The sequence below is a fragment of the Drosophila nasuta genome, chromosome 3, assembly GCF_023558535.2.
Source record: "Drosophila nasuta strain 15112-1781.00 chromosome 3, ASM2355853v1, whole genome shotgun sequence".
Classification (NCBI taxonomy): Eukaryota; Metazoa; Arthropoda; class Insecta; order Diptera; family Drosophilidae; genus Drosophila; species Drosophila nasuta.
The window spans coordinates 41345592-41371402 of NC_083457.1; the positions used below are offsets into that span (position 1 = coordinate 41345592).

At 38.6% G+C, this 25811-nt stretch overlaps 2 protein-coding genes and 1 pseudogene across 2 annotated transcripts; 1 reads left to right on the plus strand and 2 right to left on the minus strand.

Annotated features, from left to right (window-relative positions):
* Window positions 1-1743: 1743 nt before the first annotated feature.
* LOC132790136 (brachyurin-like) lies at window positions 1744-2853 on the minus strand. The gene is made up of 2 exons (XM_060798579.1): window positions 2170-2853; window positions 1744-2106 (listed from the first exon to the last, which is right to left on the minus strand). The coding sequence occupies exons 1-2, from the start codon at window positions 2729-2731 to the stop codon at window positions 1796-1798; spliced, it is 873 nt and encodes a 290-aa protein (XP_060654562.1). The 5' UTR covers window positions 2732-2853; the 3' UTR covers window positions 1744-1795.
* A 3393-nt stretch (window positions 2854-6246) lies between these two features.
* LOC132788239 (serine protease 55-like) lies at window positions 6247-7946 on the plus strand (annotated as a pseudogene).
* On the minus strand, window positions 7927-8954 carry LOC132792640 (brachyurin-like). The gene is made up of 2 exons (XM_060802076.1): window positions 8368-8954; window positions 7927-8304 (listed from the first exon to the last, which is right to left on the minus strand). The coding sequence occupies exons 1-2, from the start codon at window positions 8927-8929 to the stop codon at window positions 7994-7996; spliced, it is 873 nt and encodes a 290-aa protein (XP_060658059.1). The 5' UTR covers window positions 8930-8954; the 3' UTR covers window positions 7927-7993.
* Between the last annotated feature and the right edge of the window lie 16857 nt (window positions 8955-25811).

The window sequence follows — 25811 nt, forward strand, 5'->3', positions numbered from 1 at the left end:
GGACAGACACACAGACGGACATGGCTAGATCGTCTCGGCTGTTGACGCTGATCAAGAATATGTATACTTTATAGGGTCGGAGATGCCTCCTTCTACCTGTTACATACATTTCCTGTCGGCACAAAGTTATAATACCCTTCTACCCAATGGGTAGCGGGTATAATTATTTTGTGAAAGGTGCACACTTAAATATGAAAACATTTTGTGGGAAAATCTCTAAAAGATTGAGTAACTTGCTAAATACATACATATATAAATTTGCAAAGAAATGTTTATTATTCCTGTAGCTCAGTAAAACTGGCAACGGTAAATGTGAAGAAGATGTCCAGACCCAGGGAGCCCACGTTACGCACATGGCCATCCAGATGACAATGAGCAGCAAGGTGGTGCGACGCAAGCGTGGCGACTTGAATAGATCCAACACCGAATAGCTGGCATTCTGTGCTTGTTCCTGATCTCGCATCCGTTTGCAGCTGTCGCCAAAGTGCTGATACGTCTGCAACGGCACCTGGCGTCCATTGCGTTTCTCCAACTTTTTCAGTATGCCAATGGCTTTATCCACCTTGCCCTGAGAGACCAGCCAACGTGCCGACTCGGGCACAACAAACGGCGTCAAGACGGCCAGCAAAAGCGGCGCCGAGGTAACAATCGTCAGCAGTTTCCAATCGGCCAAGTATTAGGCAATCCATGGACACAATGGGATCAGACTAGGATTTTATAAGTTATCGTGATCTGTTAATATTAATTATTATTTTTGTCAATAATTTCCCGAATTGTTCTTCAAAATTTTGAATCAAAGGGCGCCTCAAAAAACACTACCACTCGAATTTATATTTGAGTTGAAACGCCGCCATTGCTCTATTGATACATAAGGTGTCTTCAATTTATGATTATATTATTATGTAATGCTGATAATAGTATTTACTATATGTATGTATTAAATATATTTAACATACAATAAAAGAAAATGAAGGCAAACAATTTACTTTCTAATGCAAATTTTGATTAGGCAAGGATTGTTTATTAATATTAAATATAGTTAGGATATTTGAAGTAAAACATCTTGGCTGACTGATCATTCCTTATTCCTTCAATATTTAACATAAGACTTAAAAACTCTCCCCACTTGGTTGTATTTCTTCTGATGGCAAGCGCGCCTTGGTTTTTCTGGGCGCCAACGAGATCAAGATCGCCAAGGAGTCGGGTCAGGTGCGTCTAATGGTGCCCACCAGCAACTTTCACATTTATCCCACATGGAATCCCAAGCGACTGAAGGATGACATTGCACTCATACGTCTGCCACTCGCGGTCAGCTTCAATGGTGAGTGTTAAACTGTCTCACAATGTGGCTACAACTAATGAAATTTCCCCGTTGCGGTCGCAATGCACGCTCCACACGCAATGGGGATTTGGGTGTGTTGGTGGGCATCACGTCGTTTGGCAGCATCTATGGCTGCGATCGTGGCTATCTGGCTGCATTCACCAAGGTGGCATCGTATCTGGACTGGATTAGCGATGAGACGGGCGTGCATTCGCATCAGGACACCACGGAGGCCAGAATTCAGAATTTCACGATAGTGACGATGATCTACCCGATGAACTGGACGTGCATCGTCCGTTGCCGCAATCGGATGAGAGCAAATAGGATGATGTATCGTTTGCCATCGGAAGCTCACGACGTCCCCATTCAAAATCTAAATCAAAATCGAAAACCAAATAGGAATCCGATTATCATTTCTTGTAGCTTCAATAAACATTTATTTTGTAAGTTAAAAGCAAACGATCATTTGGGCATTTAGAATCCACTGTTGGTCACGCCGCTGATCTCCTCGATCCAGTCCAAGTAGGAGGTGACACGAGTGAAGACACCGGGCCAGCCAACCTCACAGCCGAGAGGACTGCCAAAGGATGTGGCACCAATCAGCTCACCAGTCTCGGCCGACACCAAGGGACCGCCAGAGTCGCCGTTGCAGACGGAGGTGCCTCCGGTGGTCTTGATGCAGATGTTAGTCTCGTAAACGGCACCGAAAAACCAGGGTTTGCAGCCGGAGTTGTTCATGATGGGCACACTGATGTATTGCAAAATATTGGTGGCACTGGTGGCAGCTGCAAATGGGAATTTGTAGCAAATCAAAGTGAAAAACTTTTATGTGGCTAGCAATCACTTACAGTCACTGATCCTGCCCCAACCGGAGGCAATAGCCTGTTGGCCGGCATAGGTGTTGTAGGTGTTGGATTTGGCGGGTAGCTTGATGGGCTGAATGTGCTCATTGAATTCAATGGGCACGGGCAGCTTGATCAGCGAGATATCATTGCGGATCAGCGAAGAATCGTAGTCGTCGTGAACAAAAACATTCTTTGTCTCCACAAAGATGATCTGTTGTCCGTCCTCGCGGCCATCGGTACGATCCCAGGCACCCAAATAGACATCCACACCGGTGGTCAGACTGTCCGTGCAATGGGCAGCGGTGAGCACATAACGATCACTGATCAAGGAGCCACCGCACCAAGCAGCACCGCCTTCAACGTAGAGCAACAGACCCGCCTGGTAGGGGAACTGATTGCGTCCGGCGGTCTCGCCGCGGGTGATGCGTCCCGACGGAGCACTAGCACGATGGGAGATGGGCACATCGACCTCAATGTCCATCGACTTGACCGACTGCCAGTCGACGGAGGCTTGGGCGCCAATAACGGCGGCTAGCAGGAGCACGGTTGCACAGGCGAATTTCATGTTGACTTTCAACTGATTCAACTTGGCCAACTTGGACACACTTTTATAGGCAAGTCACCTACAAAATCAAGGGTGTCATATATCTTGGACTATTGCTAAAGCAATTTGCCGCTTATCACGGTTATCATGGCTAGAAAACAGATTTGATTAACAATTTAGTAATTCTCCTGCCACAGCTCAGACTATTAAGAAGTATAATCTTTGATCAATGATAGTGATAAGTTCAATTTAGATCTAGGCGCGGGCTGGGCATTTCCATCATCATTCTGGGATAATCCCTATCATAAAGCGAACCGAGCTATGCTGAAATGGTAAATTCCCAGTGTAAATATATTAAATCAGTATTGTTCAGCTGAAAGCTTTATTTTATTTTTCATTCATTATATTTCATTTAATTAAAGCTAAACATCGACCTATTCTTCGAGATTAACGCGATCAAAGGTTAGATAAGAACTGCAAATATTGTTGAGTTTGTTTCTGATTTGTCTTGAAATAGAATTTGCTCTTATCGCCGCACATTTCGATTGATTAAATTCGTTCTAGTGTTGACTATGTCTACAGTAATGATCATTATGTGCACTCACTTCCTCACACCCAATTCCAATTTCAAATTGACTTTTAATTAAATACTTTTTGTTTTTGCCCCTCCTCCCGTAATCAATCTAAGTGCACAGAAACAAAAGCCGTTAATCAAACAGCAATCAAAACGAACTTGAAATGCTCTACGATTAGCCAGATTTTTTAACTGATAATGGTTAAAAGTGTTGAACAAGATTTTGGATTCGGAACTGATTAAAATTGAGTGACTCGAATGATTTCCGATGTAATTTATTGTGTAGGTCAAGTTTAATCATCATTTCATTATCTTTGGTCAAAAGGTCATCCTCAAATATTTCTTTTATAACAGCTTAAATTTTAAAAATTAAAAATAGTTAAATAAATCTTATTATTTTATTTCAGTTTATTAAATGAAATAATAATGTCATATAAGATGGAAGGTTTTTCATATCTATTTACTTACTTATTTATTCTTAAATGAAAACTATATACATACAAAATTAGAAGGAACTATTATTAAATAAAAAGAAAGAAAGTCCAATGAGATTTCATGATAACATATTTTTCTGTAATAGTAAATATTGAGAAAATAAAAATTAATATAAGACAAGTAAGAAAGCTACAGTCGAGTGTGCTCGACTGTGAAATACCCGCTACCCATTTTGAATAAAAGCAAAATATTACAGTAATAATCTCAAAATATTAAAAATAAATATGAACTCCAGCACCACCGACCGGGTGGTTAAAAAAAAAGTTTGTACCTCGAGCGGGCTCGAACCCGGGCACCACAACATGCTCGGCTTGCAATCTACCACCTGAGCTATCGCATTGCTTACATACAGATGCTAATATAGACGAGCATGTATATACGTATACGCATACATACAATACATACATAGCAGGCGGTTTTGCTCATACAAAATATTTCTTTAATAAAATCCACAATTTTTATTTATAATTGTTGTAAATATAGAGTGCTTGCACTCTACCAATAGAGCTATCGCAGTGCCTCTTGCATACAGATACAAATATAGAGGCGAGCATGCATAAACGTATACGCATACATACAACACATATGTATATAGAAGGCGTTTTTGCCCATACAAAACTATTTCTTTAATAACTTAAACAATTTTTACCTGGTCGCAGCCAAATTTTCAGGAATTACAAACAACATTGTTATTATTGTATACATATACTAAAATTCGAAAGTCTAGCTTTAATATTACTCTTGTTATTATTGATTTGCAAGAGCGGGAGTGGGCGTGGCAAAAGTTCGAAATAAACTTGATCTGCGTGCAAACATAACAAATGCTGTCGAAAAAAAATTATAGCTCTATCTCTTATAGTCTCTGAGATCTAGGTGTTCATACGGACAGACGGACAGACACACAGACGGACATGGCTAGATCGTCTCGGCTGTTGACGCTGATCAAGAATATATATATGTACTTTATAGGGTCGGAGATGCCTCCTTCTACCTGTTACATACATTTCCTGTCGGCACAAAGTTATAATACCCTTCTACCCTATGGGTAGTGGGTATAAAAAAACAGAACTAAAATAAAATGAATTGTACGCAAGCGCACAGCTTGACTTCTAAACACTTTTTAGGCAGCTACACTGAAAGAAAGAAAGAGTTACTTAGATAAAGAACATTCAGTTTCAAAATGTGTTCTTTAAAATAAGATACCATTACTAAGACTAAGAACATGAAGTTTAAAAGGTCCAGATTCTCAATAAATATGATCTAAAATACTAGATCTAGAATTCAATAATTCTAATCAATTTATTAAATAATAAATAAATTAGTAAACGGAATAATAATGTAATATTGTGTATATATTAATACAGTTTTTGGTCTCAAAAGTCTGAAATATTTTTCTTTTATAATACCCGCTACCTTCGGGGTAGAAAGTTATTATACCTTTGTGCCTCCATGATATGTATAGTATGTATATAAAAGGCAGAATTTTAGTAGGCTTGCCTGACAATCTGATATATTTTGTACTCTATGGTAAATTTTGAATGTAGTACTGTATCAATATATTCTTGGTATATTCTTGTATTTTCGGTATATTCTTGTATTTTTGCGGTATATTAATTTAGTATATTTGAAGAATAATACCGCACTGTTTTGCTTTTATTTTTTGTTTTTGTTAGTCAGACTTGGTCGGCTTAATAAGACAAATAACCTTACAAATCTTTTTCGAGAGCCCGAGAGAGAGAGATGTGAGGAGTGAGGAGCTGTGTGGGTGGGTACTCAATGCGAAGGCAAATTCAAATACAGTGGCAGTGGCAGTGGCAGTTAGATAAGCAGCCAGTCGTCCAACGCCGACTCCAAGTGGGCAACAGCAAGGGGCGTCTAATTAGCAGCGCATGTTGCGACAGCAGCCACAGCAACAGCAACAGCAACGCACAAGTGAAATAATCGTGGTAGCCACAGTAAATACCTACTAAATAACTGACTGACTGACTGACTAACTAACTAACTGGCTGACTAACTAATGTTGTGTGGCGACGCCAAACACGACTCAAAACTTACCGCATCCAAAAACTGAGAGAGCCAAAGAGAAATTGCAAGCTGCAATTCAAATGCTTTTCTATTTATTACATGAGCAACGAAAGAAAGTTTTATACTGTATAAGAGTTACACTTGATTCATTGGCAGTAAAAGCAAATTTAACAAGCATTTAGATCAATTAAAAATTATTTTGTGAAAGGTACACACTTAAATATGAAAACATTTTGTGGGAAAATCTCTAAAAGATTGAGTAACTTGTTAAATACATACATATATAAATTTGCAAAGAAATGTTTATTATTCCTGTAGCTCAGTAAAACTGGCCACGGTAAATATGAAGAAGATGTCCAGACCCAGGGAGCCCACGTTACGCACATGGCCATCCAGATGACAATGAGCAGCAAGGTGGTGCGACGCAAGCGTGGCGACTTGAATAGATCCAACACCGAATAGCTGGCATTCTGTGCTTGTTCCTGATCTCGCATCCGTTTGCAGCTGTCGCCAAAGTGCTGATACGTCTGCAACGGCACCTGGCGTCCATTGCGTTTCTCCAACTTTTTCAGTATGCCAATGGCTTTATCCACCTTGCCCTGAGAGACCAGCCAACGTGCCGACTCGGGCACAACAAACGGCGTCAAGACGGCCAACAAAAGCGGCGCCGAGGTAACAATCGTGAGCAGTTTCCAATCGGCTAAGTATTAGGCAATCCATCGACACAATGGGATCAGACTAGGATTTTATAAGTTATCGTGATCTGTTAATATTAATTATTATTTTTGTCAATAATTTCCCCAATTGTTCTTTAAAATTGTATATCAAAGGGTGCCACAAAAAACACTACCACTCGAATTTATATTTGAGTTGAAACGCCGCCATTGCTCTATTGATACATAAGGTGTCTTCAATTTATGATTATATTATTATATAATGCAAAGAGTCTTCAATTTATGATTATATTATTATATAATGCTGATAATAGTATTTACTATATGTATGTATTAAATATATTTAACATACAATAAAAGAAAATGAAGGCAAACAATTTACTTTCTAATGCAAATTTTGATTAGGCAAGGATTGTTTATTAATATTAAATATAGTTAGGATATTTGAAGTAAAACATCTTGGCTGACTGATCATTCCTTATTCCTTGCATTTTTAACATAAGACTTAAAAACTCTTCCCACTTGGTTATATTTCTTCTGATGGCAGGGCTAAGCGCGCCTTGGTTTTTCTGGGCGCGAACGAGATCAAGAACGCCAAGGAGTCAGGTCAGGTGCGTCTAATGGTGCCCAGCAGCAACTTTCACATTTATCCCACATGGAATCCCAAGCGACTGAAGGATGACATTGCACTCATACGTCTGCCACTCGCGGTCAGCTTCAATGGTGAGTGTTAAACTGTCTCACAATGTGGCTACAACTAATGAAATTTCCCCGTTGCAGAACGCATTCATCCCATACAGTTGCCGAAGCGTCACTACGAGTATCGCAGCTTTAAGAATAAGCTGGGCATTGCGTCCGGTTGGGGTCGCTCTGCCACTGGGGTGCATGCGATCAGCAATGTGCTGCGCTACGTGCAACTGCAGATCATCGACGATCGCACCTGCAAGCGCAACTTCCCATTATCGTTTCGTGGCACAAATATCTGCACCAGCGGACGCAATGCACGCTCCACATGCAATGGGGATTTGGGTGGTCCGCTCGTCTTGCATGTAAGCACTCCAAGAAACGTGTGTTGGTGGGCATCACGTCGTTTGGCAGCATCTATGGCTGCGATCGTGGCTATCCGGCTGCTTTTACAAGGTGGCATCTTATCTCGACTGGATTAGCGATGAGACGGGCGTGCATTCGCATCAGGACACCACGGAGGCCATTTTCTTTGATCAATATGTGAAGAACTATGCCAAAGAGCGACACAATCGCAAAACCCAGCAGTTTGAGCATTCAGAATTTCACAATAGTGACGATGATCTACCCGATGAACTGGACGTGCATCGTCCGCTGCCGCAATCGGATGAGACCAACGAGGATGATGTGTCCTTTGCCATCGCAAGCTCACGACGTCCCCATACAAAATCCAAATAAAAATCGAAAACCAAATCGGAATCCGATTATTATTTCTTGTAGCTTCAATAAACATTTATTTTGTAAGTTAAAAGCAAACGATCATTTTGGCATTTAGAATCCACTGTTGGTCACGCCGCTGATCTCCTCGATCCAGTCCAAGTAGGAGGTGACACGAGTGAAGACACCGGGCCAGCCAACCTCACAGCCGAGAGGACTGCCAAAGGATGTGGCACCAATCAGCTCACCAGTCTCGGCCGACACCAAGGGACCGCCAGAGTCGCCGTTGCAGACGGAGGTGCCTCCGGTGGTCTTGATGCAGATGTTAGTCTCGTAAACGGCACCGAAAAACCAGGGTTTGCAGCCGGAGTTGTTCATGATGGGCACACTGATGTATTGCAAAATATTGGTGGCACTGGTGGCAGCTGCAAATGGGAATTTGTAGCAAATCAAAGTGAAAAACTCTTATGTGTCTAGCAATCACTTACAGTCACTGATCCTGCCCCAACCGGAGGCAATAGCCTGTTGGCCGGCATAGGTGTTGTAGGTGTTGGATTTGGCGGGTAGCTTGATGGGCTGAATGTGCTCATTGAACTCAATGGGCACGGGCAGCTTGATCAGCGAGATATCGTTGCGGGTCAGCGAAGAATCCCAAGCGTCGTGAACAAACACATTCTTTGTCTCCACAAAGATGATCTGTTGTCCGTCCTCGCGGCCATCGGTACGATCCCAGGCACCCAAATAGACATCCACACCGGTGGTCAGACTGTCCGTGCAATGGGCAGCGGTGAGCACATAACGATCACTGATCAAGGAGCCACCGCACCAAGCAGCACCGCCATCAACGTAGAGCAACAGACCCGCCTGGTAGGGGAACTGATTGCGTCCGGCGGTCTCGCCGCGGGTGATGCGTCCCGACGGGGCACTAGCACGATGGGAGATGGGCACATCGACCTCAATGTCCATCGACTTGACCGACTGCCAGTCGACGGAGGCTTGGGCGCCAATAACGGCGGCTAGCAGGAGCGCGGTTGCACAGGCGAATTTCATGTTGACTTTCAACTGATTCAAATGGCCAACTTGGACACACTTTTATAGGCAAGTCACCTACAAAATCAAGGGTGTCATATATCTTGGACTATTGCTAAAGCAATTTGCCGCTTATCACGGTTATCATGGCTAGAAAACAGATTTGATTAACAATTTAGTAATTCTCCTGCCACAGCTCAGACTATTAAGAAGTATAATCTTTGATCAATGATAGTGATAAGTTCAATTTAGATCTAGGCGCGGGCTGGGCATTTCCATCATCATTCAGGGATAATCCCTATCATAAAGCGAACGCAGCTGTGCTGAAATGGTAAATTCCCAGTGTAAATAGATTAAATCAGTATTGTTCAGCTGAAAGCTATAATTAGTTTAACGACATCTTTAAACATTTCAACAGTAACAACAACAAAAGTAAAGAAAACAAGAAAGAAAGTTACAGTCGAGTGTGCTCGACTGTGAGATACCCGCTATCCATTTTTAATAAAGGCAAAATATTGCGGTATTATTTTCAAAATATACCAAATATTCTAAAAATACTAAAAATATACCAAATGGTGTGTTTGGTATATCGATATAGTACACCATTCAAAATATACCATAGACGGCACAATAACCAGATTGTCAGCCAAAGCACCTAAGACCCCTAGTAAGTAGGCGTTTTTCCCCATACAAAAGTATTTATTTAATAACTTCCACAATTATCTGATCGCAACCAAATTTTCAGGAATCATAACTTCTATAGTAATTATTGTATATACCAAAATTCGCAACTCTAGCTTTAAAATTACGCTTGTTATTCGTTTTTTTTTATTTGTGGGGGCGGAAGTGGGCGTGGCAAAAATTTGAAACAAACTTGATTTGCGTGCAAGCATAACAAATGCTGTCGAAAAAAAAAACTATAGCTCTATCTCTTATAGTCTCTGAGATCCAGTGTTTCATACGGACAGACGGACAGACACACAGACGGACAGACGGACATGGCTAGATCGTCTCGGCTGTTGACGCTGATCAAGAATATATACACTTTATAGGGTCGGAGATGCCTCCTTCTACCTGTTACAAAGTTATAATACCCTTCTACCCTATGGGTAGCGGGTATAATAAATGTTGTGCTAAATAAATGAATATTTCACAATTCATCGTAAGATCATTTTGTTTTTTTTTTCACAGATTTTCCATTTCAGCTGTTATTTTTCATTCATTATATTTCATTTAATTAAAGCTAAACATCGACTTATTCTTCGAGATTAACGCGATCAAAGGTTAGATAAGATCTGCAAATATTGTTGAGTTTGTTTCTGATTTGTCTTGAAATAGAATTTGCTCTTATCGCCGCACATTTCGATTGATTAAATTCGTTCCAGTGTTGACTATGTCTACAGTAATGATCATTATGTGCACTCACTTCCTCACACCCAATTCCAATTTCAAATTGACTTTTAATTAAATACTTTTGGTTTTTGCCCCTCCTCACGCAATCAATCTGAGTGCACAGAAACAAAAGCCGTTAATCAAACAGCAATCAAAACGAACTTGAAATGCTCTACGATTAGCCAGATTTTTCAACTGATAATTGTTAAGAGTGTTGAACAAGATTTTGGATTCGGAACTGATTAAAATTGAGTGACTCGAATGATTTCTAATGCAATTTATTATGTAGGTCAAGTTTAATCATCATTTCATTATCTTTGGTCAAAAGTTGATCCTCAAATATTTCTTTTATAACAGCTTAAATTTTAAAAATTCAAAATAATTAAATAAATCTTATTATTTTATTTCAGTTTATTAAATGAAATAATAATGTCATATAAGATGGAAAGTTTTTCATATCTATTTACATACTTATTTATTCTTAAATGAAAACTATATATACAAAATTAGAAGGAACTATTATTAAATAAAAAGAAAGAAAGTCCAATGAGATTTCATGATAACATTTTTTTCTGTAATAGTAAGTATTGAGAAACTAAAATTTGAAATAAGACAAGTAAGAAAACTACAGTCGAGTGTGCTCGACTGTGAAATACCCGCTTCGTGTAACAACAATTATTTTATGGGTAACGAAATAATTATTGTTACACGAAGATCAGATTGGCTTAGATGGCAAAAAAAAATATATCGATATACCAAATATACATTTTGGTATTCTTAGTATAAGCTGTTCAAAAATTAATTTATTTCAATTGAATCATAAATTTTGACACTTCTTTAATATAGAATAGTACATTTTAAGAATAGTTTAGTTTTCCAACGTGCAAATGACTTAAACACTTTAATACAAATTGAAAATATTTAACATATGAAAATATCCACTTAAATTAGTTTAATTAGAACAAAATATTTATACATAAAAAAAATACCATATAAGAAATACTAAAATTATGTGTTAGTGACTAGATCCGTCATTTAAAAGCTTTAGCTTATTGTGCTAAAATAATAAATAAACATTTTATTAAAGTTGAGATATAAAATTGCTATATTCTTGCTAAACAATTGCTAACGTATTATTTACTTTCAAAGCATTAAGTAAAATCATTATTTACATAAAATACACTACCGAAAAAAATCAAACTGTTGGCTAAAGTATTTTAAAGGTTTATTTAGTTTAAAAGTATTAGGTAAAATAGTTTACCATGTAAAATATACTATTAAACATATTAAAATCTTCTTAACTATTTACTTTAAAAGTATTTATTGAATTGAATATTGCTTCTAAGATGAAATTCACAACAAAATTTTTTAATTTTTGTTAAACTATTTTAAGAATATTAATTAGTTTAGAAGTACTAAATAAAACAGATTATAAACCAGCTAGCAACTCATATTGAGATAAAAAAATTGAGTAATCCATGCTTCAATACATAGTAACTATTTTCCTATTCGTTCACACACAATTCAATTTGTATCATTTTGTATTTAAATTCAATAAAATCAAAGTTATCTAAAACTGCAAAAAATGCAATTTGCAAAAGTTATTTTCACTTCCCTTTAGCATTTCAATCATTTCGAGTTGCACTTGAACTGTTTCTGACACAATAAACGAAAATGTTAAGGAAAGACATTTCAACTGATGCTGCTGCTGGTTAAATTCTCGTTTTACCTGTCACACTTTCACCTCACAAACAGTTAACACACACAGACAAGGAAACAAACAAGTTGCAGTAGCCATCTCCTTTCTGATGGCAATCCAATTCAATTCCAGAACGGAGGAGAAGCTCATATCAATAATTCGGAACTGCGGTGCACATAAAAGTCAAGAACTTAATTTCCAGCTGCTGTCGTTTTAAGAACAATATCAGTTTTATGACTTTTACGTTGAGCAATCAAAGAGGGACAACGGGAGAGGAGAGAGAGAGAGAGAGAGGAAGTAAGAGAGTGAAAGCACGAGAGTGATGAAGAAGTTGACTACCAGGAAAAACTTTCGATATCCGTGGTCATATCCGGCTTACACACACACACACTTACACATACACAGTTGTAGATTGGCACACACACATACACATTCTCACACACATATAAAGGTGCAGTTGCTCTGTTGACTTTTGTGTAAAACTCGCAGCTTAAAACAAACAAAATGCGAATGAAAATGTATTTTATGCATGTTGATGCCGATGTTGCCTGTTGGCTTCTGCTGCTCTTAAGTATATGACATTGTTTTTGCAGTGCCAACATAGACACAGTTACACCTGCACACACACACATCCGTACACACACACTCACACTCATCAGCTGCAACTGGCAACTGGCAACTGGCAACAAAAATGGAACTTGAAGCTGTCTGTGGCTGCGCTTATCGGGACAAACTATAAGATCTTTTTGTGGTTGATTTTAGTTTGTATGCGTGTCTGTCTTTGTTTTTGTTTAGTCGCCGTCGTGTTTGTTGTTGTCTTTGTGTGTGTTTGTGTGTATTTGTTTGGCAAGCGGCTGCTGCGTTGCGTTGCGTTTACCTATGCACAAGTTGAGCAAATAAAGTCGTTAAGTGGAGTAGGAAACCGTTTGCTGTTGCTGTTGTTGCTTCAAGTTATCTTGATAACATCTCAACTGCAACAGTTGCTGTGGCAACAGTTTCTGTTAATGCTGCTGCCGCTGCTGCAGCGTTTTATTTATTTTGCTGTACAAATGACAAGGCTGCTTTATGCTGCCAATCCACTGACACGATAAACAAGCTAAAATCCTCTGAGAGAAAATCCTCCAACTCCAACTCTAACTCCCACTCCATTTGCTACTTTATCCTGGCAGCTCTTTTTCCTGTCGCTGTTTTGCACATTTATCCTGTTAGTGACACCTTCTTTGTCCCCATGTTTGCCGTCTGCATGTCACTCTTCATTCAATGCCTTCACCTCATCCCCCACTCTCCCCACAACACGTAATGTTGCTGCCGTTGTCGTCGTCATATGAAATTCAAAGCAACAACTGCATGTGTGTCTATGCCCCCCCTCTATCCGCTCCTCTCTGCAGTGTGAAAAACGTGGAAATTGATTTTCTATTTTCCCCTGCTTGCTGTGAATTCCCTTTTTTCACTCTGCCACACTGATTGTCAGTGGCAGCTACACGTGATTGAGTCTTATCTTTAGTTTTGTCACTTCAACTGCTGGCAGCTACTTTAAATGTCATCACAGGGCATTCCCTTCCACCTCCCACTTTTCTACATTGCTTTGCACGTGCTTCTGCAAATTTTTGATTTTCTAGGGGGCGTCATCGTTCCCCTAACTGCAAAGTAAATGTCTTGTCAAAGGCTTAACCAACGCGTGTGCTGCATATGTGTATGTGAAGTATCAGCTCTTGTTTGGTGTTTTGGCTGCCCCTTCGTTAAGTGCAACACATGTTGGCACTTTGCAAGGGATTTCATCGCACATGTGCCGCAATTTTAGCAGCTTGTTTTAGGCGCATCGCACAGCACAGATCAATTGGCTTAAAAAGAGATTGGATTTATTTAAGGTAGTAGGACAAAACCAATTGGCTGATATGAAGAAAAGTGTGTGAAAGGGTTCTTGAGTGTAGATTTTTGACTTCGTGATAAATTCGTAATGTTCTTAGATCTAATTTTAGCAAAATAGTTCAGTTATTTAAACTTTGACATCCTAACTGCAGTACCATCAAATGGCCCATTTATGTGCATTTAAAAAAGAATATTCGTACTGAAATGATTTATTATTTTTAGTGATCCCATCCGTCTTAAAACTGAATTTAACCTTCGGAGTATGACAAAAATCGGTAATCATTTAAAAAAATAAGAAATAGCTTAAATACTGAATTGAAATCTGTAATAATTTAAATTAATAATAATTTATATCCTAAAAATTCTATACATAGCTTCTTTATATAATATGAACAGTAGTTTCAAGTTTCCCCACATTTTACTTAAAGCGATTCCCAATTCAAAGAAACAATCAAAGGAATCATTTTACACACTGCTTTGGCCACATTTACAAGTTGATTAAAGTAATATTCAATAGAAATTTGATACACAATGTTCACTTTGACTTTGCACAATGCACTAAATATTTTTTTGAGCAAATCCATTGAGCTGCCAGTTTACTTAACTTTAGCTCAAAGACTCAAAAGCCAAGAGGACAACAAAATTCGAGGAATTTACCTTGTGCCCCACACTTTAACCGGTAAATGAATTTGTATGTCCTTGTCGTCCTGCTGGCAGCTTAGCCCAAAAAAAAAACGAAAAAAATCACTTTTAAACAATTTGAACAAAAATATTTGTCTACGCGTCAACAACGTCTAAATTCTGCTTGTTTCCCTGTAGCTGTCGTTGCGAGTGAAATCAAAAGGACCGCAAAGTTTATTTAAGGCGCTGAGATGAGGAAGCTTTACTCACTCCCCGACTCCCACGATAGGTTCACCCAGCAGGAAAAAAAAATCCGAACTTTGCCCCTAACGCAATTTTTTATGCATTCTCCACGTCGTCGTCGTCGTCTCTGTTGTTGTTGTTGGTGTTGGTGTTGGCATCGCCGACATGGAGGACAATTTCAACATGGGACACATTAGCGCCAGCGCGGGAGGACTAACGACCCGCGGCCCTGGCCAGGACATTACGCTTTAAATTTATGTGATTAATAAATTTCCATAATTTTTGGGCAGCAAAGCAAACGCTGCGAATAATAAAAAAAAAAAATCAAAATGCCTGGCAGGCAAATAAAGCACAGCTTCGTCGTCCTCGACCGGAACTAGGCGCGCACGTTTGTCCAGGAAAGAGCATTACAGCCCCGCAAGGAATCTCGCACACAACATCGCAACATCGTTTTCCCTGTCAGCAGTACTTCCGCCACACTCGCAATCGCGGCAATCATTTCGAATGCGTGTTCAAAATACTGCGGGGGGAAACTGAGATTGCCAAAAGATGAAAATTAAAGATTGCTGCCCGTCCCCCTAATGAATGGTCTCTCGCTTTTTGCCCCCCGCCGAGGGCTCGCATAGATTTCAAACTCAAGTAGGTGCTGTCATAGAATGATAGACTTAAAGAACGACGAATTTTTAATGCACTCTTTAAGTGCAACAGTTTGAGGTAGAATGTACAAGAAATTGACAGGCAGATATATTTTGTTTAATAGAATTTAAATGCTATGGCTTATAACACTCTGATTTTAATACACTGAATCAATATTACCGAATTTTAAGTAAACTTAAGTGTAAATAAGAAGCTTCAATATTAAAGAATGTGAATAGTTCAAAAATTATTATTAATGAGATATGCAAAACAAAGACTTCTTATGGAATATTTACTTTTTTAAAAAGCCGACTGCGAATTTCAAATGACTTTAAAGAGCTTCAATAATAATGTTATGTTTTCAATATATTTAAATAGCAACACTAATATATTGAAAGGTATTCGCCTTTTAAATAACCTGAAGCTATCATAAAGCGAAAATTTCAAATTACACTTTTTGATAAGATTGTCAACAACTATTTTTAAAATCAAAACAAAATAGAATCGATTGTATTTCCTTTCCTTTTTCAACAAAATTTTAAAGAGATAAGTTAAAAATACCGCGGACTCTTCAATTTTATATACAAAGTAAGATTTCAGTGCATTTAAGGATCCTTAATAATATTGAATATCGAGTATTTTGCAATATGAGCGTTGAAATTTAATAAACCATTCGCTTTATGATTGAAATTTAATTATCATTCATATAAAAACTCTAAATTTGATATTCGATTAGATATTAAAATTGAAATTTGTAAAAAAAAAAACCGGTTTGTAAAATTTCCTGTCTCTTCTCCACAATCTTTGAGCAGATGAGCCAAGTAATCCAGCACATCCCTTAACTAAAATAAATACCCATAAAAAGGGCATCCCAGCTGCGGTTTTTTGAAAGTTTTACACGCACAATTTTGCTGGCTATGTCATTTGCTAATTTTAGATATTTTTCTTGGGGTATTAAAATAAATTTGAGCGCTTAGACGCCAGCTTAGCTGCTGCAGCTCGCAGCTAGCTGGCGTAGAAAATTAATAAAAATTAGTTTGCAGACCATAAAAAATTAGGGCAGCTTAGGCCAGCGAGAGCAAAGGAATGCGAATGCGAATACGAAAGGGGGTGCAATAATGAGGAGACGGTTGTGCGGGGGTGTGTGTGAGTTTGTGTGTTTGTGTGTGTCAGCTGGCCAACTTGGGAGTACTCAGCCAAATTTATGACAGTTTGCGCACATCGCATAAATCCTGGCAATTGTGTACGATTTTTAATGCTAGTTAAATCGACTGAAAATGACAGTTTAATGATTGACATGCGCCACAGTTGCGCCGCTGCCGCCACTGTGGTTACCACTGAGCTCTCAGTTCAGAGTCGCATTCGAGTGTCACTGACAGAGAGAGAGGGCGAGGGAGAAAGGAGGGAAATGGGTTCTGGAAGGGTGAGCAAAGGGTATGGAAAGCAGCGGGCAGCAAGCAGCGAGCAGCGGGTTCATGAAGCGCGCAAACGTTTCAAATGAATGTCAACTGTCTGCTCGAATGACGAATACACTCGTTAAAGGGCATACGCCGGAATGAGTGCGGAATGAGTACGATTTTGTGGAGCGTAACGGGTAGTTGTCGGGTAGTTGGTCGCCACGCCCACTTGTCAGTGGCATACAAAAGCAGTAGCAGCGGCAACGGCAGCAGCAACATCAGCAGCTAACATCAACATCAACATCAACAGCAACATCAACATCAATGTCAATGTTTATGACAGGCGCAGAGGATTAGCGGGCTACCCATTTGGAACCGTTTTAAGCTGAAAGAGGGAGAGAGAGAGAAAGAGAGAGTTGAGGGTAGAGCAGCATTCATATGCGTTACCATTATGCAAAATACGCACAAGGGGAATATGTAAGCTAATGTGTGCCTCCATCTACACATGCATACATCTCCCCTGCTGCAGTGCAATGCGCTTATCAATCAGCGCCCATATTGAGAATGATGAAAAGTGCATAATGCAGCAGCCAGACTTGGCAGGGAGTCAGCTCTAACTACAACTGACCTCCCACTGCATGACGACCACACTTGAGTTCGCAGTCCCCAGTTCCATTGCTGCAATCATGACTGCTGATCTCATTGTGAGCAAGTAAGAAATCTGCAGTCGAGAAAGCTCGACTATGAGATACCCGCCACCCATTTAAATAAAAGAAAAACAATGCTGTATTATTTCTAAAAAATAACTTTCTAAAAAAACCAATAATTTACTGAAAAAATATTTAATATTATGATATATAATACCACCAAAAACCCGAAGGCAATATTTGGTATATCCTTATACTATTACAAAAAAAAAAATATACCACAAACTTTAAAGTATACCAAATCAACTAAATCAACTTATTGCGGTATTATTATTTTTAAAATACATCAAGTCAATATACCAAAAATACTAAAATATTCCGAAGGCTATATTTGGTATATCCATATACTATTACAATCAAAATATACCACAAACTTTAATGTATACTAAATCAACCAAATCAAATTACTGCGGTATTTTTATTTTTAAAATACATCAAATCACTATACCAAAAAATACTAATAATATACCGAATGCTATATTTGGAATATCAATATACTATACTAAAATACTCCTAAGGCTATATTTGGTATATCGATATACTATTACACTCAAAATATGCCACAGAGTTTAAAGTATACAAAATCAACCAACTCAGCTTATTGCGGTATATTTTTAAAATACATGTAATCAATATACCAAAAATAATAAAAATATACCGAATGCTATATTTGGTATATAGATATATTGTTACAATCAAAATATATCATAGAGATCAAAATATACCAGATTTACAGCCAAAAGCAACTTAAACCCGAATGAAGCAGTTTCTAAAATTTTTATCTGATCAGCAGACGGCTGTTGATTCTGATCAAGAAGGCATACCTCCTACACCAAACATATTGTGCAGACACAAAGTAATAATACCCGTTTACGCCATAGGTGCGGGTATAGTAAGTGCAGCGGCAGCCCAACATTCCAATGATGACCGACGACGTCTTCAATTGTCTGACTGGCAGTGACTGCGGCATGAAAATGACAAAAACTCACTTGAGACAAATTGTGAATTTATTTAAGCAGCGTTTTTCAAGTGCGCTTAACACAATTTGGTTTGCCCCGCTTTGGGGCAATTGATGTGCTTCTTGCTTGCTACGGCTTCGCTCTTTTGATTAGTTGGCAGCTCTTGGTGGGGGCGATGTTTGATTCTAAATGCTAGATGATGATTAATTACAATCGGTTCAAGTAACGCAGCCAACGCGAAGGGCAACAAAGGTCGTCAGGCAATAGTGGAGGAGAGAGTGAATAATTCTGCTATCAAATATCTCAACTAGAGCGTAATAAGCTTAGTAAATTGGGTTGCCCATCATTACATTACCTTGGCAGCGCTGACATAATCTTTGATGATAGCCAAAAACACGGTCAGAGAGAGAGAGAAGCCCGTGAGATAAACATCGCGGCGAAGGTATCATTTTCATTTTTATGTTATGTTCATAAGGAAAGCAGATTTTGCAGCTATGGCAACAATGTTATTGCAACAGGGTTGATGTTGCAAATGGGCAGTCAGTCAGCTGAAAAATAAGCAGACACACGTGCGACAACGTGGAAGAGACCACAGCAAAGATGTGGGTGGGGAGGGGAGGGAATGCATGCCAAATTGCAGCTCAGCACTCAACACAAATTATAATAACTGTAATTACGAGTAGCTCGGCCACCGTGCCACGCACTCAGCAACAGCCGCAACTGAGACCAAGACCGAGACTGCGAGTGAGGCACAACTTACGTGTTTGCTACAATACAATTTATGGCTCAAGTGTGGAGGACACCCTCGCACACATACACATTGAGAGGGAAGCAACCCTTGGGTTGACTAACTAGTACTTCAACTACTTGCCAGCAATTTGGCATTGGCATCTACTATGCACACTTAGTTGCATGCCGCTTGTTGCAACTAGTCGCGAGACGCATTTGATAAATGAGGCCACGTGCCTTATCGGCAAAAGTAAACAAGCAAACGGACAAACGGACGGACGTACATATAAAAATAGACCACGCTCAGATCACGTCGAGTACGCAGAGACACCCACTATACTATATAGTACTTTCCCCCCTCACTCTCATTCTCAGGCATAGCCTGTGATTATGCAGCAAGGCAAAATAGATGTGAGTTGAACACGAAAACCAATTTGTAAACGACAAATGCAGGCAACGAGGGGAACACAGTTTGCTGCCGGACGGAGAAAGCGCAGGGGGGAAGCTCTCCATGCAGGGACTGAGAGACAGGGACAGGGACACGCTTATTTGACTGCCATTAATGCGCCATGCAAACGAAATTATATTTAAAATAAGTGGAAACATTATAGTCAACGGTTCAGCTATAAAATACCCCATATACCATTAGAATTCGGAGGATGTATTCAATTTAAAAACGAAGCATACGGCTAGCAAAGTGCTTTTAGATTAATACTCAGTCATAACAATAATCATAATAATAAACCATGATAATGCACGTTTTCTATCTTAAGAAACATAAAATCATTATATAGTCATGAATTCGTAAACATAGACTCCAGTTTTTTATACCATCCTTATGATTATAATTCTTATATCTTTTTATATGGTTCTCTTTTAAATACCACATTAAACTTAAAAAATCTTAAATTATTGAAAATATTATAGTGATTCAGCTATAAAATACATCACACATAACATATTTGTAGGATCTGTTCAATTTGAATGCCCAGCATAAGTCCAATACTTTCAAATCAGTCAGAACGTTAACCATAATAACGTTAAATATGATAATAATCTAATTATTGTAATCATAAATAACGTGTTCTATCTCGAGAAATAGAGCAGAAGCATATAGCATCAATTTACAAAGATTTGGTTTAAAAGATCGCAGTTTTTTCTATGATCTGTATAAAATTAGATAAAATATATTACAAGTATTGTTTCTTTTTTATATATTCCTTTCTTGAATTTTAATTTTTTAAACAACTTTTCTTATAGCGTTATTGCATCTTAATCTAATTTTAATCCTAATGATAATTTAACATAATAGACTTAGTTATTTTACACATTTGGAATAAAAATGGTTATTTATTATTATTTAAAATTTTTGTGTACACTTTTTACGTAATTTTATAGATTTTATGTATCTTAGATATATATTATATTAACATATATTATAAATTAATTTTTCATCTTCTGCTTCTTTGAAGTCGTAGCATACCCATTTCTACATTTCCAATTGCGTAGTATAAGCACCAATAGTAATAATAATAATAAATACGACAGTGAAAGTAAGTGAAAATACATGCGAGAGAAGAAAGCAAGTATCAGCTGCCCTCTCCACCATCATGCACTAAGGAGTCTTGGGCTTGCCGTAAGCCGCAGGGATCCCAAAGGACTTTGGCAACATGTCGCCAGCCGTCAATGGCTTCCCCTCCCCTTACTTCTTTCCTCTTAGTCTCTTCTGTGTCCTTTTTGTGTAGTATTAGGTTGTGTTTTGTTACCTTTACACAATTTGGCCGCCTATCGGGCTTTCATCAATTTTCGTTTCTTTTTTCATATTTTGGCAATCAGACAAAAGCCTCGGCGCGCGTGTCCTGGCAGCGTTTTGAATTAATTTAATGCCCAGGGATGGGCACAGATGATGGTCGTGACGTCACGGCCCTGAAAGTACGGCGTCACAGCGTCAACACAGCGAACATCATAATTCAAAAATTTCATTCGAAAACATGACGTTTTCATTTCGGCACGCGTCCAAACCCCGCCCCTCGATCCTTCCACCCACACTATCAAGTTGCCGCTTTTGCCACAACTGTGGCCCGAGGGTTGGCCCTTAAAGTTTTTCGTTTTCGGTTTTCGGTTTTCGTTTTTGTTGCCTCTTCCCAGAGTTTCAGTTTTCAGCAGCGGTGTGAAAATTGCTGCTGGCGTTTGTCCTGCGTTTTCATAATCATAATTTCATTTTTGCTTTTAAGTGCTGAGAAAATTATGTTGATGTTTTAAGTTGAAGTTTTGCAGTTGTAGCAGATGAGACCAAATGTTGTGCTGTCATGCAAAGGCCAAACTGACAATAAGAAGCGTCGAATTGTTATTGCTGTACGCGTGTATGTGTGTGTGTGTGTGTGGCCAAGCACAAAATTGCACAATAATGCAGAATGGCATGTAGAGGGAGGGAGAAGCACAAGGGTTTCAAACTGCAGTGGGATGGGAATTTAGAACTTCGAACTGAGACCAATGTCAAGTTTGGTGGTTATCTAATGGGTTTGATTGATGACTCATTTGAGTGGCGTGCAAAGTGGCATATGTTGCTCCTGTGACAGCTCGAAACAAGTCCAATTCTCAGCTGTCAGTGAGCTAATGGGCAAAAGTTGACTTATAAAATCAGAAACAAGCTCACGGTCCCCAAGGTGCAAAGCTTTCAAGCTTAAGCTTTAAATGAAAAACCATTAAAGTCTCAATTGGGGGAAATTCTCAAATTTCAAACTGTCAGCATTAAAAATGAATAAAAATCAACTTAATAATTCAGGCTAAATACCTTTCAATTAATGGAACCGAGAGACAGAGAGAGAGAGAAAGACCACAAAGTATTCTAACAGCAGGACATCGTCAGTATAACGCCCCCAAGAAAGCAGCCGAGCTCGAGCCCAATGGAGCGGAAGTCGATGCCGATGTCGATGTCGATGATGCTGAGCTGCCAAACTGCTGGCTAAACTGCCAGCCATCAAAACCAATAAATTTTACGATGTGGGAAATTATGAAAAACGTAATTGAAGCGTACCAAGCAACAGCAAGGAAAAGAAAAGAAAAGAACCGAAAAGGAAAGCGCGCATTTTGCTCACTTAAGAGGAAACATATAATATAAAAAATAACCTCGTCGCTGTCTTTTATACTTATACTCCCATACCTGCCATTAGTTGTGTAGGTGTATCTGCAACTGCAGATGTGTCGAGGCCGCTAAACGGTGGGCGTTGGCCGTTAATGGCATTCGTAATTGGTCGATCAGGCGGTCGCTTTTCTCAGTATCGAGCGGATCCTTTGAAGGTCAAACTTTAACAGAACACACACACAGCTTAGAGTTTATTTATTTGATACCCAATTTTAGCGGATTAATGATAATGGCATTTGTTTCAACCTGTACTTAACGTAGCCTTTGGGAAAACTCTGCTATAATTATTTCTCTAACAAGCTGCAGCTACTTTAAAAATTATCATAAATTAATATGCAAATCGCTCTTTACTATAGTAATCTTTTGAAAATTCTTTAAGATTATATGATAGTCACAATAGTTCTTCAATAAATTAAAGCTTGCACTCAAAACTTTGTGTTACTGAACAAATTACAATAAATTTAGATGCAAATCCTTCTGAATTATATTCTGTATCTATCTCATGCACTTTATATGATTAACGGATAGTCACAATAGCTATTTCTTCACTTTAAAACAGATTGATTTATGATGAAAATTCATAATATATAAGTTAAGAATAACATAAATACGTAACTGTGCATATTTCTCATACTTACCTTACAACTTACAATAAATTTATTATGAATATATCTGGAAATTCACTTGCAAGTTATATTTAAAATTTCATTACAATCAAAATGTTCATTTTAAAAAATAATTGATATGTTTTTCTTTAGTTGAACTTTAATAAAAAGATTAAAATACGTGATAAGCAAAGCCTAGAATACTTCTCACAATAGCAATTGCTAAAGCGAAAGAAATTTAAATAGATTAAGATGAAAGTCATGTTATTTATACAATAAATATATGTTTGGTATAACTTATAAGCAAGCTATGGAATATTCCCCACACTATTGCATTGTAACATAATGAAATCGTTAACAAGATGCAGTTATTCAAGAAATAAAAATAAGTTAATATGCAAACCATTTTTATGTCCTATTATAGATAGATATAGATATTGTTTCACTTGTGTGTAGCTACAATAAATAAAATTTTAGCATAAATAATAAGCAAAGCCCACAAAATTGCCCACACTCCCAAAGATCTCATACTTATTACGACCACAAATCTTAATATGCCGCACAAAAGTAAATTTGAAAGTTTATTGAGGAAGCGAAATCGGCAAATAATAAGCAAAATGTCGCGTTTGATTTATGGCAATTGACGCCTTTTGAAGTAGGTGCTAGCCACAGCAAAAACAACAAACAGCAAACAGCTATTCGGGCCAAAAACTCAGGCAGTGTGTAAATGCGCCTTTAATGGCGCTTTGTCATCATCAACATTTGTCCTTATGCCGAGTGGTGCGTGTAGAGCCAAACCACAGCACTAGCATATGATTTATGTGCGCGCCTTGGCACCCACGCCAAAAGGACTCATATCCCTACACACACATATGTGTGAGTGTGTGTATTTCTCTTCTTTTTTTTGCTGCTATTCAGCCAAAAACCACAAACAAAACCATGCTGAGCTTCCTTTTCTCGTTTTTTCTTGGCTTGACTTGTAACTTTTGTCGCTGGCTACTTTTGGGTTTACTCTTGGCTTTTGCCGCTTTTTTTGCCTAATGACAATTTTTCATGTCGTTTGTGCAACTTTCTTGATGTCCTGATAATAGTCCTAATCATAATTTATATACATTTTTTGCTTTGTACTTCGCATTGCTGCTTGCTCTTTGGTATTTGGTTGGCTTGATTTATGTATTTTTATGTCGATTGGCATCTTTATGTATACTATATCAAACTAAACTAAAGCCGCATTCAATTCAAATTGAATTCTCAACTAATGAGCTGGCATGACAAGCAACAGCAGCCGAAGTATCTGCAGTCAATAAGAAGGGAAAGATACAATTGTATCTTTGCATTGTCGCATTGTCTTGCACTTTGGAATGCTCGTAAATCATATTTCTCTTGACATTTTGAACTCGCTTACAATTGAAAAATCTTCCAAGTGCACTGCCATTGTTTACATAAGCCAATTTGATTACGTACCATTGACAATTGAATTGCAAGCCATCAATCAGACTTGAGACCAACAACGAATGCGAAATGTGCAATGTAAGAAGAGAGACTGCGACGGCGACTGCGATAGAGTTAGAATGGCAATTGAAATTGCAATTGAATTGCTAACCAATGACAATTATGGCTGCGACTGTGATGTCAATAAAGTAATTGAGACTGGCGCCGAGTATCTAAGGCAAACAAAAACACATCAAAAATTGTGCTCTCAGGGGTTGCCAAATGCGGGCCTGCACTTATGCAAATATCGAAAACGAAGCTACAAAGATACACTTCCCCTGTTTGACTGACTGACTGCCGGATTGAGTGAGTGAGTGAGCAAGGGGCTGAGCAAATATTTACGTAAAGCAGCAGCAGCAGCACTCACATTTAAAAGACATCAACGCGAAAGGGTTAAAATGATGCCTTGAATTACCAAAATAAACACAAATACCAAAATACTTTTAGGCAGTGAAGCGGACAACTCTCTCCCATACACACACACACACACGTGCAGAGGGGTTAATTGGTATGCTTTGTATCTGAAAGATACAAAGACTAGCTGACAAGTCGCTGTCAGTCGCTCACTGCTTATGACAGCTGTCGGCTGTCGGTTGGCTAAAAGTTTTCCGTTCTGCGACGGGGGCGAGCAGTTCATTAAATTCCATCGATTTCAGTTTATGAAAAAGGAATATTTTTCGTATTTTCTTTTAATTTGCTCAACAAGGCCACAGAGGATCCGTTTCGACATGTGGAAGAATGAAATAACGACTGCCTGCTGACAGCACCATTTAAATTGGCCATTGTACAGGATATGCAGGAAACAAAGAGTCGCCTTGTACTTGCCACAGGTAGCATACACACAGACACACACACTCAGTCTATAGATCGATCGCAGCTGCCTTCTCATTCGAATTGACTTTGATTCTCCTCGCTGGCATGTTTTTGCTGTATGTTGCGGTTGATAGACGACATGGCGCGTCCTTTGGCAACGCTCTCGGCGAGACGTGGGGAAAAACTCATTATTTCTCGTTTGTTTTCAATTGCAACGTCATTAACTGCCCGCTGCACTATAAATTTTTACCCATCCTTCTTTCCGTCTTTGCCCTTGCCAAAAATGAAAAAAAAAGCAAAAGAGAATGGAATTACGTTTGTCGCTCAAGCGTAACGCTGTTTCATCCATGTCTGGAACTCCAGGACACTTCAACGCGCACAATGTGCACGGTCCAGACAGTCAGGCACTTGGCTTTGTTTTCCCAATTTCCCATTTTCATTTTCCCGCAGTTCTTTGTGCCAGTTTTTGGCATTGTTTTGTGCTGATTTTCTTTTCTTTTTTCTTCGTTAGTTCTCGTTTCAAGCAGCCTTCAAAATTAGAAAAGTAATCTTTATATGTGTATGTTATATACATATTTTTTTGAGTATATGTTTTGG

What these genes read in the sequence shown, in the direction of transcription:
- LOC132790136 (XM_060798579.1), bottom strand. Translation starts at nt 2,731, where the DNA reads ATGAAATTCGCCTGTGCAACCGTGCTCCTGCTAGCCGCCGTTATTGGC. An exon ending in TTGGGGCAGGATCAGTGACT is followed by an intron (nt 2,107 to 2,169) that starts GTAAGTGATTGC and finishes TCCCATTTGCAG; the next exon opens with CTGCCACCAGTGCCACCAAT.
- LOC132792640 (XM_060802076.1), bottom strand. Translation starts at nt 8,929, where the DNA reads ATGAAATTCGCCTGTGCAACCGCGCTCCTGCTAGCCGCCGTTATTGGC. An exon ending in TTGGGGCAGGATCAGTGACT is followed by an intron (nt 8,305 to 8,367) that starts GTAAGTGATTGC and finishes TCCCATTTGCAG; the next exon opens with CTGCCACCAGTGCCACCAAT.